We start from the raw sequence: 15,253 nt of genomic DNA, 5'->3' as shown, positions 1-15,253 counted from the left end.
CAAAATAATGACGATGAACCACCACGGTAGCCGGAATCACCCCATCTCCAAGTGCGCAGAAAGTGAAAATGAGAATTTTTAAAGTGTGGAACTAAGGAAATGGAACTCGAGCCTTCAAAAGTGAGCGAGGAGCCTTTTTATATAGATGAGGCTCTGATCCCTAGGGCATCCCTCTGGTAATTTGATGCTTTTGCCCTTGAATAAGACTCTTAAAAAGGAATCTGCTCATGCTCTATTCTGTTCCTGCCGCCAGCTTCTAATTCTCCCAGGTCCGGGCGACGACTTCTGATTTTCACTTCAATTCCATCTCTCTTGCATTTACCTGGTCAGGTAACAGCAACTCCTGGGTCCGGCAGATTTACTACGCACCTGAACTTATATAACGCACATTAGCGCCCCAAATGCACAGTTTTTTACCCTAAACCGATGCATGAAACGAGCCTTATCACTTATCCAATGAAGTAATAATGTTTCCGAATGAAGTAATAAACCCACTTGAATAAATTGCATTTTAAAATGTTAATCAAGTAAAAACTCAAGTCAATGAATTTGAATGAAGCATATGGTGAATCATTTCAAAACCTACTGGAAGCAAGTAAAAACATGTTGTAGTTTCAAGGTATTACGTACGGAATGAAGTAATATACCTATAGAATGAAGTAAAATGGGCTTGTAATGAAGCAGAAAAAATTTACACAGCAGCACATCTCATCAAAAACACTAGATCTAATGGCCCAGATTTGGGCTCTAGTTCGGTCTTTAAAATTGGTTCGACATTGATCACAACTCTATATATATATATATATATATATATATGTTAAAAATTATGCTATATGAGTCCACTGGTACAGCTGGTTTCATTTTGTTTAAGCTTTCATTTAACTCTATTTTTTCTTAATATTTCTTACAGAGCCAAAATTATTCTTATTTGCATTTGACTTTTAGGGTTCAATTCTTAAAGAAATTACTCCCTCCGTCCCGGAGTATTAGACTCACTTCTTTTGGGCACATGATTTAAGGAATTGATATTTAAATAGTTAAAGTGGAGAGAGTAAAGTATGAGAGAGGGAAAAAGTAGGAGAGAGAAGAGAGAAAAAAGTGGGTGGAGAATAAAATAAGATAAATGCTTTTTGCTAAAAAAGGAAATGAGTCTAATATGTTGGGACATCCCAAAAAAGAAAGTTGGTCTAATACCTTGGGACGGAGGGAGTATATTTTTTTATCATTTACATTCTATTTGTTGAATTTTTTGTTCTATATTTTACATTCCTAAAAATAAGAATTCAAGTCAATTTCTTTTCTCCTAAAATTTAGTACAGTATGTTTTTTCTTCATTTTTTACTCTCATCTTTTCAGATAATGTTGATTTTTGACGATGTCATTGCTTTTATCAAGTGTTAACAATTCTCGTATACATACCTCTCATTTTTATTATAGGTTCTCTAATTCGCGGTGCTAAAAAATATTTCCTCCGTCCCACAAGAATAGACACACTTTTCTTTTTAGTCCGTCTCACAGGAATATGCATTTTTTAATTTTGAAAACTATGAGATCTATTTTCCAATAACAATACTTTAATAACTTTTTCTTTCTACATTTCTCTTACTTTACTAATTGTGTATTAAAACTCGTGTCCAATACAAAATACATATTCTTGTGGGACAGAGAAAATACTATATGTGTGAACACTGGAATTGGACCCCGGCCATTATTTGATATCATCATTAGATCTCCAAATGCGAATGTTTTTGAAGTAGTTCGTTTTCTAATTATCTCCTAATTATTGTGCATAGTTCTCAGCCGATTGGAGTAATATCTTTTATGTAGTCTGACCACTTTTGTATGTGAGTATGTCTAGTGAATAATTTGGTGATTTCTAAATGCCAATTTTTCACAGTGGGAAACTGGGAATAATGTAGTAACTGATTAGGAAATAAATAACTAGAAGTCAGTATCTTTACCCCCTCGTATAAAATCATGAATGCCAAATTGAAGCATTTTATTTCAATTATTGATCATGATTTCTATAAGTGAGTATATATACTGCATTCCAAGCTGGAATTTCTATAAACTGTCATTAATCTAATCACTATTACTAAGAATCACGAAAAATTCATAATTATTTTTTTTATATCCCGATGGATTTGATGCTTTTACAGAATTCACAACTCTCGTTTGAGCAATTTAAATTTATTATTGTTATTTCTACAATTAGTCACGATCTAAACGTTTATGGAGTATATATTTTAAAACCTCAAACTATAAAACTTTTAATAATAAAGTACTAGGATTCGACTTTTGGTAATGAAAAATCACTTTGCACACTAGAATGCAAACTGAATTTTAACAAAAAAATTGGCATAAAAGTCGGATCATTTTAAGAATCATTGTTACTTCAACTTTGGGATCCAAACGGTGATGTTTTAATGTCAATTTATTTTTAATTTCTTTTCTCAAAATCTAGTCCAACTTTTGGAATTTGCGATTTAACTTTCGTCACCAATACCAAACCTCCGTTCTTTATATCGAAAATTTCGATTGTTCAGATATATATAGTACTGATACTCTATACTGACATACTCCAATATTAGTAGATATACATCACTGAAGAAGACATAAAATGGAAATTAAATAAGTTTAAGCGAAACAATTAAAAAAAATAGAAGCTGGTTGGCATGGTAGGTGAGGGTGGGAGTGGGACATCTCCATTTGTATATAGGGCGCTCACTGCTGTCATAAATTCATAATTATTCATTTTTATTACAAAGCCACAACACTGGATATGGGTTGTTCCATCGCACTTCACAGTCGCAATCCCAATTTCCAGGTCATCCTAGTTTTATATACTTCCCGCCATATTTTTGATTTTTCATTTATGTTTTCATCATTCATATTTATATAAAATAAATATATGCAGTCACAGTTAGCCATAAAAAGTTCTTTATCAAATAATTGTCGCACTTAATAATCACTTAAAATCAGAAAATAATGTACTAGTAATTATAGAAACAAATTTATGAATTAATTTACATGTATATAAGAACTAAAACAATTTTAAACATAAATTTAAATATAAAAATAATACTTATATACTACTGTAAGAACTAATTAACAATTTAAGTGGACTTGTGGCCGACCATAATCTGGTCTTAACTTTGGCGTCCAATCCAATCACAACAACTTCATTTTTAGTCAGGTTAATATTTCATTTTTATAATACAATTTCATTTTCAATCTCAAATCCTGCCACAATTTAATTTTCCATTTAATTATTTGTACTAAACACTATATAGTTCTTTTCTATTGTATTTTATTTAAATTGTGATATTTTGAAAATATAAATAAATTAATTCAAAAAATTCAAAATTAACATAACTTTATAAAAAGTGAGAATACATTATTTAAATTTCAAACACCTAAATTACTAAATTTAAAATTAACTAGAGCTTAACGTAGTGAACGAAAAATGAAGTTTTTCGAATGACCCAAGAATGTTGAACTGAAATTAAGGCATCCAAAACATACATAATCAAAAGTGTGTAGAGTTATCAAATTAAAATATCTGTTGTAAAGCTTTCATCTGAAGTTATGGTTTTATGGATTGATAGATGATTTACTGATTAGGGCCCTAATCTCCTATACTCATATCAAGAGTTATAGAATCATCTGTTTGACTTTAATTATAATTGAAATATATCAATGGTTAAACCAAATATATAGGTTAAAATGTTTGAACGAGCGTTAGAAAAAAGGTTCCAGTTATTATTAATTAAAGACGCGGCGTTTTAGTTGAATTCATTATAAATTGAAGATATAAATAGAAAACATTATTCGAATATTTGTTACTCTTTAGCATAAGATTGATTGATAACGTTTTTTATGGAAAAGGGGTTTATTACCTTAAATAATCAAAATAGAGTTTTCCTTGCAGCATTAAATAAAACGATTTCTTTCTAATTCGCTTTCCTTCTATCCAATCCCAAGTCCAACCCTACGTGCACCTCCAGCTCATACCCCACGCACAGCCTGTCTCCACTCCATCCCCCTTCAATATATATACTCCTTTCTTCTCTCTCTCTCTCCATCTTCCACTCTCACAAATCACAATGGATCCCTGCCCTTTCCTGCGGATTGTCATCGCCAATTTGGCCCTCAAATTCCCCCCCAACTCACACCCCCCTTCCTCCTCCCACTACTGCAAAATCAAATTCGAAGGCTTCCCCACTCAATTCGCCGACGTCTCGCTCCACGCCGACGCCCTCGACAGCAGAGTCCACGGCTGTTTCCTCTTCAGCAAGCCGGAGCTCGAGAAATTAGCGGCCAAATCGACCAGATTCTCGTCTCTGAAGATCGAGATTCACCGGCGGGGCGGCCGAGGCTGCGGATTCGGCAAGCTGCTTGGCTATGCGGTGGTGCACTTGGATTTGAGGGGTATTCTCGAGGATATGGGCAAATGCGTCATCCAAAACGGGTGGGTCGCGGTCGGCGGGTCGGGTGTCAAGTTGCACCTCAATGTGCGGGCCGAGCCCGACCCCAGATTTGTCTTCTTGTTCGACGGAGAGCCCGAGTGCAGCCCGCAGGTTTTTCAGGTCAATGGGAATGTTAAACAGCCGGTTTTTACTTGCAAGTTCGGTTTGAGGAATGCTACCGAGAGATCTAGGTGAATATCTTCATTCAATTACTCTTTCAACTTTCAATTTCTGTATCCTGAATTGTTTATTGTGTTGCTATAATTGAAATTTGTGTCACATTCTAGGATTTTGGGTTCTGAATAGTACTACTACTTGTTTGTGAATTTTTTGTGTTAAATCATTGATTAGGGGAAACTATATATATCTAGGAAGGAAATTAAATTCATATATTGTCCCAATTAGTAGTATGCATTACAACCAATATTCGATGAAATTATGAACAGATGTAGAAATCATTGATGCCATATTAGTTTGTCAAATTGTACTTATTTGACAATTTTGCTGTTCGGATTCAATAATGGCAGCTTAATTACCAGAATTTGGTTAGTCTAATCATTGAATTTGTTGTTGAACAGGTCTTCACTATCAGAACCAAGCACCTCAGCAAGCTGCTTCGGCTCCGGCGGAAAGGGACATCCCATAAAAGAGAGAAAAGGATGGTCCATCACCATCCACGACTTGTCCGGATTCCCGGTTGCCGCAGCCTCAATGGTGACGCCGTTCGTGCCATCACCGGGAACAGACAGAGTGAGCCGGTCCAACCCTGGGGCGTGGCTGATCCTGAGGCCGGGGCACAGCACGTGGAGGCCGTGGGGGCGGCTCGAGGCGTGGAGTGACGGCAACCGCCTAGGTTACCGCTTCGACCTCATCCCTGACGGCGGCATTGACGCCATCACCCTCGCCAACTCCAGCATCCCCACCAAGAACGGCGGGAAATTCACCATCGACGTCAACAGTGGGCCAACGCCAATGACAAGCCCCAATAACAGCTTCGACCTCAGCTCGGGGTCGGGTTCCGGGTCGGATCTTGGCTCGGCGTTGGGTTCCGGGTCGTGGGCGCATTTGTTGTACAGAGGGTTTGTGATGTCGTCGACGGTGCAAGGCAACGGCAGGCCGGAGGTGGAAGTCGGGGTGCAACACGTGAGTTGCACGGAGGATGCGGCGGCGTTCGTGGCGTTGGCAGCTGCGATGGATCTCAGCATGGATGCTTGCAGGCCGTTTTCAAGAAAGCTCCGCAAAGAGCTGCGCCAACCGGATCTCGAATAGGTCCGTACCCTCTTCATTTCGGGTCGGATCGGGTCTATACCATTTTGAAGTGTACAGTCATCGGCAGCTATTTGTTTTTTCTTCTTGAATCATTATTTCCACTTTGTCAATTCTTTTGTACATGAACGAGAAATTTTAATTGAGCAACTATTTCTTTGGAATGCTGTTATTTGTGAGCTTAGCTAAGAATGAGAAAGAAAGTATTGGTGACAGGTTCACATACATTTCAAAGTGGTCAATATAAGCATTGAAATTTTGTCTATTTTCTTTTATAATAGTAGCTAGTTGAGTTCACATTTCTCACAGCATTTTTTAAATTCAATCACATACTTTTTAATCTATTTGGGATATTATTTTGTCCATTTTAATTTACACAACTGATAGTATTCTTACATAGAATTCAAAATTCATTAATTATTCGTAGTACTACAAATGCCAATATTCCAAACTAAAGATAACCTGAAATAAAATCTAAGGATGTGCAACAGCTCGTGTTGCTAGCATGACAGCGCGCGAACTCATTGCTTCCCTCTGCTGTGCAGAGAGTTTCGTTCGATGGAACGGTACGATGTGCCCAACTCACGTGGCGTGACGCCCAATCGCCCCTCTGTTGCCTGTAGACGTCGTCTTTTATCTGAATAATTTATTTTTATACAAAAATATCATAAAAATTCAAAAAATATCAGAAAAAATTCCAACTTCCAAACTATGACCCTTTTTTTAAAAAAATTCTAGAAAATTCACTATGTTCGTAACCTTCTCTAAACAAACAAATAAAATTACAAGGAAAATATGTAAAATCCCCCAATTATTTGTGGTTGACAGTTGAAATTGCACGGCATGTTTCCTGCCCACATATGTTAACCAACCCACTTTGTCGTTTATTTCATGAAAATTTACAATAGCTCGCCCCTATCATCCAATACGAAGAACTTTATCCGTCCCAGTCTAAATATGACATTTTTCTTTTTGGCATCTCAACATTTTTTCTGTTGGTAATAATTAACCTATTTCTTTATTTTTTTTTTACTTTTTAGAGTGAACTATAAGAATGGTCTCTGGATTATAGATTTATCTCGCTCATAGTCCCTGGACTTTAAAAAATATCGTCAGTAGTCCTTGGACTAAAGATTTATCTCGAAATTGGTCTTTTTGGCTTTTTTGGTACGAAAATGTCCTTTTTGGGGTTTTTAGGCAATTTGGTCTTTTTACACTTTTTAACATTTTAAATTTGATATGTACTAAATCTGATATTATTTCAAAATTATCATTCTTCTTCCCTTTTGTCATCCTTCATCTTGTTTTTTTATTTCAATATTAGATTTAATTTTAAAAAATTAAATTTTAAATTTTGATTTTTAAATATAAAAAAAATTAATTAAAACTATTAATTCATGGACACTCTAAATATTGATTAAAACTATTAATTTTTATTAGTTAATATAATATTCAGCTGAATTGAAGAAGTACAGAAAAATAATATTATTAATCATGATGAAAAAATAAGAGCTATTATATTTAGCATTCATTCGGTTGTTATAATTGCTTGTGATTGAATATTATGAAGTTGACTAAAAATTTGGTCCTACTAAAATTTTTATATAGGAGTGTTTTTATTGAATCTTTCTAGTAAATTTTGATTGTTTTCAAATTAATAAACGAAAATTATATTAGTCTTACATTAGATGCATATATATTTCAGAATAAATCGTGTTCTATGATCTATTTATGATTAAATCTATTAAATATTGATTAAGACTAAGGCGTTGTCATACCTTATTGATTAAATATTAGGCACAATCAAATATTGATTATGACTATTAATTTTTGTTATTTAATAATTTTTATAATTAAAAAATTTATTGATATTTAAAAATTGAAATTTAAAATTTAATTTTGTAAAATTAAATCTAATATTGAAATAAAGAAACAAAGTGAAGGATGCCAAAGGGAAGAATAATGTTAATTTTGAAATAATATCAGATTTAGTACATAATTGAAATAATATCATATATAAAATATTAAAAGTGTAAAAAACCAAATTGCCCAAACTCCTCAAAATCCCCTAAAATGGCATTTTCATAAAAAAAAAAGCCAAAAATGACCAATTTTGAGATAAACCCTTAGTCCATGGACTACTGTCAATATTTTTAAAGTCCAGGGACTATGGGCGAGATAAACCCATAGTCCAAAGACCATTTTTATAGTTCACTCATTTTTTTTATCTCTCTTATTCTTTCTTTATTTCTCTTTTCTATTTTATTCTCATTGTTAATTTATTCTACGTTTTTCCTTCTTTGTTTAATCTATCTCTTACCCTACTATTATTGATAAATTACCTATTCATCATTACCTAAAATCTTGTGCTAAAATAGAAAACGTCTCAATTTAATGGAGGGAGTGTTCGAATTTCAAAGTTATGTTTAATACTAGTAAGAACTAAAAGCTTTTAAAATGATCAAATTTTAAGAGTTTCAAGAGTGTAGGTTTCATTTTCTTATAAGTACATTGATTTGGTTTGTCTATGCGTCACTGTTTGATGTGGGATCAACTTCGCTACGAAACAGAATTGACAGCTTTGTAATTACTAGTAACAGACTGTATTTAATATAGCAATTTAATCAAATATGATAAATTACAATATCCAACTAATTGCCATCAAATGACGGACAAATTAAGAGTAGTTGTATATGATGATGACATCACAATCATAATATTTAGTTATTAAATGATAGCTGGTTGTATAGTCCGGTTTATCAAACCAATAAAATCATCGATACCGACGGCAACAATAATATTTACAGGCAATTGTCGTATTTATTTCGTATTTGAGCTGATTATTTAAATATGTTCCAATTTTTAAAGAATTCTCAAAAATAACCAACTTAATATTTTTTTAGAGTTAAAAATGTTAGGAACATAAACATTTTAGGCCAAAATATTAAGACGGTGAGACATAATTATGCATAGGTTGAGACATTTCTAATCCGGAAATGATATGTTGGTTACTTTTAGAAAATTATAGTAAGCCATTTTCGAATAATGAGCTCAAATGATGAAATAAAATCAACCATTTATTCTACACCATATTTGTTTTGAGGATAATCACGAGTATGAGGTTTGGATGAGCTTTCTATAAATTTTTATCTACTTTTCTAATCCCTCTTTCTTTTTCTAAGGCTTAGTTTGAAGTTTTGAAGTGGATTAGCTAAATTCTTGACTTGAACAAAAGTCTTCAATGCTTCCAGATGATGGCGCACCCAACCTGTACCATAATAAATTAATAATAGTAACAAATTCAACTATAAAATGGAGTATTAACCAACACCAAATATTTTGAAAATTGCATTCAAGAAAACCATTGGAATTGATTAGCAAAATAAACTAGTACAATTGTACAAAAGTCCTTTCAAACTAATTCTGATATAAATAGCTTCACCTAATCTTAAACCACACTACCACATGTCTAATGCTACACTATTTACAACACCACATTTTGGCTCCAAACTGCAGCATCTTTGAGCCCCTACATAGAGTTGGAAAACACAGTCCCTTTTTGTCAATGACTTCAAATCCCAAGCATGATTCATATAAAGTAATAAAGGATTATGAACATTGTTGCAAACTTAGTAACTTAAGCAAAAACAACATGAGTTGGCTGATACATTATGAGCCAGAATCCGGTCGCCATCACCTTGCCTAAGTTCTACATGCAAAGTCGAAAGCAAAAGCTTAACATTTTCACACACAAGAAAAAGGACCAAAAATATACTATAAGGACCCTGATATTTAAGGAAGAATACATGGGGTGAAACTTAAATTCGAGGAAATTGATGTGATTAACAGTACCCTGCTACCTCTATATTCACTCTGCAGCAACATCTTCGCTATTACTTCCCTCTGTTTGTATGTCAGGGAGAGTGTCAAGATCCACCCGTACATCTTTCTCCTCCATGGAATTGGAAGTATCAGATATATCAATAGCATCCTCTTGAACTTCTTCAGCATTATCAGCCGATGTAGAATCCAAGCTTTCATCTCTACCATCACTTGTATCTGATTTCTCAGCATCGAATTCATTGTTCTTTTCTGAGGACTCTGTAGTGTTGTTCCCTTCTTCATTCGAAGCCTCTGATCTTAAATTTTCTGATACAGAAGAGTCTGTATTATCAGATGAGTCAGAAAACTCCTCGGGGAGTAATCCTGCGTCGTTTGTTTCACCAGAGCTTGTTGAATTAGAGTTCGAATGAGTACTGTCCACAGTTAACATAGAATTACTGCCCTGCTCTGGATCAATAGTTTTATCGTCAGATCCTTCAGCAGATGTACCCTCAGTGCCTAACTCAGGCTTGCTGTCTGTTGAATTATCTGAGGGCAACTCCTTGCTCTCTAATGTAACCTCAGTAGTTGTGCTATTACTTATCAAAGGATCAGTGGATCCTTCTGTGGTTGCATTATTAGGAGTAGAACCATTCTCAGAGTCATGTAATGTGTCATCCTTGACTGAAGTGGTTGCGATATTTTGTTGATGACCATCACCAGCTGCCTCACTTCCATCCACCTCCAAATCTTTCCTGTTCTCACCTTCATAAGTTTCTTCACTGTCATTCTCTTTCGTCTCCTCTTCTAAAATATTTCCAGGGTGTTCATTTGAGTTCTCAACATGTTCATTCTCGTTTTCTGTCGCCATTTCGGTATCATGTGTCACAGCACTAGAAGCGTCATCTGCCTTGTAATGTTCCTCGCGTGCTTCGTGAGCACTCATATCTTTTGCATCATGATCAGTATCGTCAGAAGTACTTTCCTTCTCCGTTTGGTCATGACTTTCAGAATCTGTTTCTTGCATTTCATTATCCTCCCCATCTTCCCTCTCCCCACCATCAATCAAACTTTTTTCTTTATGAACTTCTGCATCAAGTTTCTCTTGTCCGTGGTCTTCCCTTTCATCCTCTCTATCTCCTGCCTCGTCGTCATCCCTCTCTTCGACCTTCTTGTCTTCTGAATCATCTTCACCATGCTTATCTTCCTCTCCTTCTTCAGTAGTTTCCTCTTCTTCTGATGTTTCATCATGAATCTCATTCTCAGAGTCCATTTTGTCAACTCGAAGACGGATATCTTTCCTTCCAAGCCTTATAAGTTCATCACTACTAGTTTTTTGAAGTGAGCTTTTGGCATCAGTTTCATCAAATCCTGTCTTCTTGTCATGGGAATGTTTAACTTGGTATAGCAACCAACAGCATGCAGCCAGCAGCAAGCAAACTTGCAGGACATACTTAACCTTAATCCCTTTTGATCTTTGGTTCCTGCTGGGCGATTGTCTGTACATAATGATCTCTTCACGTATTCTCCTTTTTCACCGCTATTTGAAATAATCTGCCATTTAATAAAACTCTTTAAGAGAAAAACATCCACGTGAATTCAAATTTTACATATGAAACAAGACTTCTAACTCACTTAAGAAGTTCACATAGTGCATATCAACATTTTCTAATTCTCTTACAAATTACTTAAACAAATAAATGTGAAAAAAATATCATTGTCATGATTACGATCAATCACACTTTTAAAAACTTGTGATGACCAGGAAACCCTTTCCACTAAGAAATTCACAGCATTGCATGTTAGAAGAGGATCATTTATGAAAAATATCTACCCATGGAAAATGGTTTTTATTCAAGACATGGTTTCATATATTTGGGTTCATACAAGAAACAAGTTGGTAGACATGCCCAAAACAGAAATTTCGTGTCATATTCAATTGTATGGAAGCTTATATTTAACAGAAGTTAGAGGATGCTAAATTTATCATGACATAATTGATACACAGACTGACAGACAGCATAATATCAATATGCCAAGGGTGTGATGGAAAAGGAGACTGATACACTCCTTAACCAGTGAGAGTGAGAAACTTTCCTAATACAGTCTACATCACCACAAAAGATCAAACTTCACAAAAGTAATTTCTAGTCAATCTCTCTTGCAGTGTTCCACAATATATGATTCAAGAATTCTTTATGTAGATGAATAGTTTTGTTTCTATCATTTTTCACCAGATTACACAGAAAAGGGGAATAACTGTACATGAATTTTTTTGGGACCCTATTTACATGAGTCATTACACTGAGTAACAAACCAAGCTTGGCCAATTACCATACCACTTTAAACCACACTCCATGACATTGAGATGATATTGTGCAGGAAGAATTATAGAGTGCAAAAGCAATGGACTAAGTTGTACATATGGAATGTAAACCTCACAGAAGCATCATTTTGAATAACATAAAGTATAAAAAATGATACTCTTGTAAGGATAGTAGTTGCAGAATGTAATATAGAAGAAGAAACAAAATTATACCACCCTTCTCTGCAAACATAGGGTATCTAAGAAGATACTAAAACCCCATTCCCTATATACTAATAAAAAGTTCTTTGGAACTTATGTGATTCGGTCAATAATTCTGCCATGAAACATTATTCAGTGACCACCTTAACTACCCCGACCCCTCTGGAGGGAAAGCAAGCTTACATTTGACTGAACCTTTAACACATACAGAAAAATTAGAGATCAAACTACTCCTAGTGAAAGTAAATGCTGAAAGCTTCTTTTTTAAGTAGCGTGATTAAATTATGCTCACTCAATATAGATTTGACAAAGCCCTAGGAGCTCCACATGCTTAATTCCAACAACAAGCCTCCCAGAAGTTCGCCCAGCATCTCAATCTAGCTTAGATTCTGAGGTTTTCTCTACCGTAGTCTACAAATCTAAAGAAAAAACAGAAATCTACCAGGGCAAGAATTTAGGCATAAATTAGAGCAGTCAATTGTAAAGGATCTAATCCAAGATACAAGCATATATAGAAAATGAGAAACTACGATAACATCCAACACACAACTCAATAAATCGTCGAAGCAAAATCTCAAGGAAATGAAGTCAAAATCGAAACTCCACAACATATTTCCAAAGCCGAAGCCAGAAATAACTCATTAGAAACAAAAATCACTACGACATTAAAAGGTCGCATGATTCAGCTCATTCGGAATCCAATACAGGCCATAACTAAGTAAAAAAAACAGTCAACAAATTGCGAAATTAATTATAAATTATGAAGTTAAAGAACACGAAAACAATGGCATACCTTCAGCGGATAAGAAGTCCGATAGAAAAACAGGGAATTGGTAAAAAAAAAAGATGTATACTTAGAAACTCGAAATTGCTGGAAAATCTCTATTAGCTGTAAATAGGAGGCCTCATCAGCTCCCTCTCCAGATTCTCTCTCTCACACACACACTCTTCTCTCACTCTCTCTCTCCTCTCTGATCTACTGATAATAATGGAAGAAGGTTGTTCTTTGTTGCTACTGTAAAACGAAGATATACAGTTGGACTGGGACAGCGTCTTTAATTATTTCGGATTTCGGGTTGACCCATATAATGAACGGGTTATCTTCGGTTTCGTCCATACAGTATTTTACAATTTCGCTATAAGACGCTTTATAGTTAATGAACAGTATTTTAAGGCGGCAACAATGTTTAAATTGTGTTCAATTTTAATATTGAAATTTTAGTTTAGTGTGCTTACTATTTTTAGTATTGCCTAAAACACCAGTATATAATACTATTGATGCATTATATTTGAGCATGACACAGTTATTTAAATTGACCACTAATAAAGTTTGAGAATAATAACAAAATACAACGGCCACCTAATAACTAACTAAAGAATGAGATGATATAATTAGCTAATTAGTACTCCCTCCGTCCCGGATAATTCGGGTCACTTTGACCGGGCACGAATTTTAAGAATTGTAATGAAAAGTGGGTTGAAAAAGTTAGTGGAATGTGAGTCCTATATTTATATATTAGTTTTATAATAAAATATGAGTACGAATGAATTAGTGGAATATTAGGTCCACTACCAAAAATGGTAAAAGTGAAATGAGACAAATTATGTGGGACGAACCGAAATGGAAAACTGAGACGAATAATCCGGGACGGAGGGAGTAGTATTTAGTAACTTTTGTGTAACATATATACTTAATTTAAGAGATATAATTGCATCCTAACGCCACGGAACTTAACATGAATTTAAATTTGTAACATGATTTTTAGATATTTACACCAAAATATTACTCCCTCCGTCCCGCAGTATTAGACTCACTTCTTTTGGGCACATGATTTAAGGAAGTGATATTTAAATAGTTAAAGTGGAGAGAGTAAAGTATGAGAGAGGGAAAAAGTAGGGGAGAGAAGAGAAAAAAAAGTAGGTGGAGAATAAAATAAAATAGATACTTTTTGCTAAAAAAGGAAATGAGTATAATATGTTGGGACATCCCAAAAAGGAAAGTTGGTCTAATATCTTGGGAGGGAGGGAGTAATAGTTTTTGCCAGTATCAATTTGGTTGATTGAATCCATTGGCATACGAAAATGTACCGCTGGCAAAATTTGTGAAATTTTAGAAAGATGAAGAATCTAAAGTGAAAAACGCACATGATTAGAGCATCCACTATAGGTGGACACTTTTTGATGGACAACTTTTTTTTTATCTATAGCCCCATTTTATTTGTCCACAACCACAAAAAAAAGTGTCCGCAGCAATAGCGGACACTTTTTAGTGGACAAATTTCACTTTATTGTTTTTGTTGTATATTTTAATTCAATACAATTAAAATTATCGGACTATAAATAATTAGGCAAAAACGGCTAGTTCAATAAAATTAAAAACGCCCTTACAAAACTGCCGGAGCACATTTAGACTAGTCGTCTCACCCATCTGTAGGTATTCGTCGAACATATCAGCCGGTCCGGCATAGGCAAGCTGCCTAATTGCAGAGGTGCATTTCTGCAAAGTAGACAGCCCGATCCGGCCAGTGCAATCACTCCGGAGCGTGAAGCACTCGAACCGGTCCGCCAATGTCGTCGCTATATGGGTAAATAGCGGTTGCGACATTCTGAAACGCCGACGAAAAATCTCAGCCGGGTAACGAGGCTCATCGCTAAAGTAGTCGGCCATAAGCCGCTCAGCCGCTCCGACATGGTCTCGTGGGATTGTCCGACGATGACGAATCTCACGAGGGATCGCCGCCGCCTCCTCGTCGGCCTCCCTCTGCACCTCTTGAATCAAAGAATCTCATGCTTGATTCCACAAATCATCCATAATTGAAAAGTTTTTAGAGATAGAAAATTTGGATAGAGAGTGAGGAAGTGTGTGGAGAGAAGATGAAAATGAGAGGAATATTTATAAAAAAACCAACAAATTCGAATTAAAAAAAAAAAAATTAAAAAAAAATAAAAAGAAAAATCCGGCGGACCGCCGCGGCGGCCGCCGATTTTCTCTCTCCAACGCCCCGTCCTCGCCGCAAAGCCGGCGAACTTCCGTCCGCCCCACCCAATTCGTCCGCCCCCGGGGCGGACGCCTTCGCCCCTATAGATCGCCGCGGCGGCCGCCGATTTTCTCTCTCCAACGCCCCGTCCTCGCCGCAAAGCCGGCGAACTTCCGTCCGCCCCACCCAAT

At 35.5% G+C, this 15,253-nt stretch overlaps 2 protein-coding genes across 4 annotated transcripts; one reads left to right on the top strand and one right to left on the bottom strand.

The window, feature by feature from the left end:
* The first annotated feature begins 4,090 nt into the window (after positions 1-4,090).
* Positions 4,091-5,899, top strand: LOC125192736. Its single transcript, XM_048090367.1, has 2 exons — positions 4,091-4,660; positions 5,048-5,899. The coding sequence occupies exons 1-2, from the start codon at positions 4,107-4,109 to the stop codon at positions 5,736-5,738; spliced, it is 1,245 nt and encodes a 414-aa protein (XP_047946324.1). The 5' UTR covers positions 4,091-4,106; the 3' UTR covers positions 5,739-5,899.
* Positions 5,900-8,791: 2,892 nt separating this feature from the next.
* LOC125195726 (dentin sialophosphoprotein-like) lies at positions 8,792-13,094 on the bottom strand. 3 transcript variants are annotated; one of them, XM_048093911.1, is made up of 3 exons: positions 12,878-13,094; positions 9,596-11,111; positions 8,792-9,003 (listed from the first exon to the last, which is right to left on the bottom strand). In XM_048093911.1, exon 2 carries the CDS (start codon positions 11,062-11,064, stop codon positions 9,604-9,606), a length of 1,461 nt encoding a protein of 486 aa, XP_047949868.1. In that variant the 5' UTR covers positions 11,065-11,111; positions 12,878-13,094; the 3' UTR covers positions 8,792-9,003; positions 9,596-9,603. The 3 variants fall into 3 exon arrangements, with proteins under 3 accessions (XP_047949868.1, XP_047949867.1, XP_047949866.1); XM_048093910.1 differs by lacking the exon at positions 8,792-9,003 and adding an exon at positions 9,087-9,264; XM_048093909.1 differs by lacking the exon at positions 8,792-9,003 and having other exon boundaries at positions 9,302-11,111.
* Between the last annotated feature and the right edge of the window lie 2,159 nt (positions 13,095-15,253).

Source organism: Salvia hispanica, chromosome 6, assembly GCF_023119035.1.
Source record: "Salvia hispanica cultivar TCC Black 2014 chromosome 6, UniMelb_Shisp_WGS_1.0, whole genome shotgun sequence".
Taxonomy (NCBI): Eukaryota; Viridiplantae; Streptophyta; class Magnoliopsida; order Lamiales; family Lamiaceae; genus Salvia; species Salvia hispanica.
Note: the sequence above shows the minus strand (reverse complement) of the source record. Positions and strands in the feature narration are given on the sequence as shown.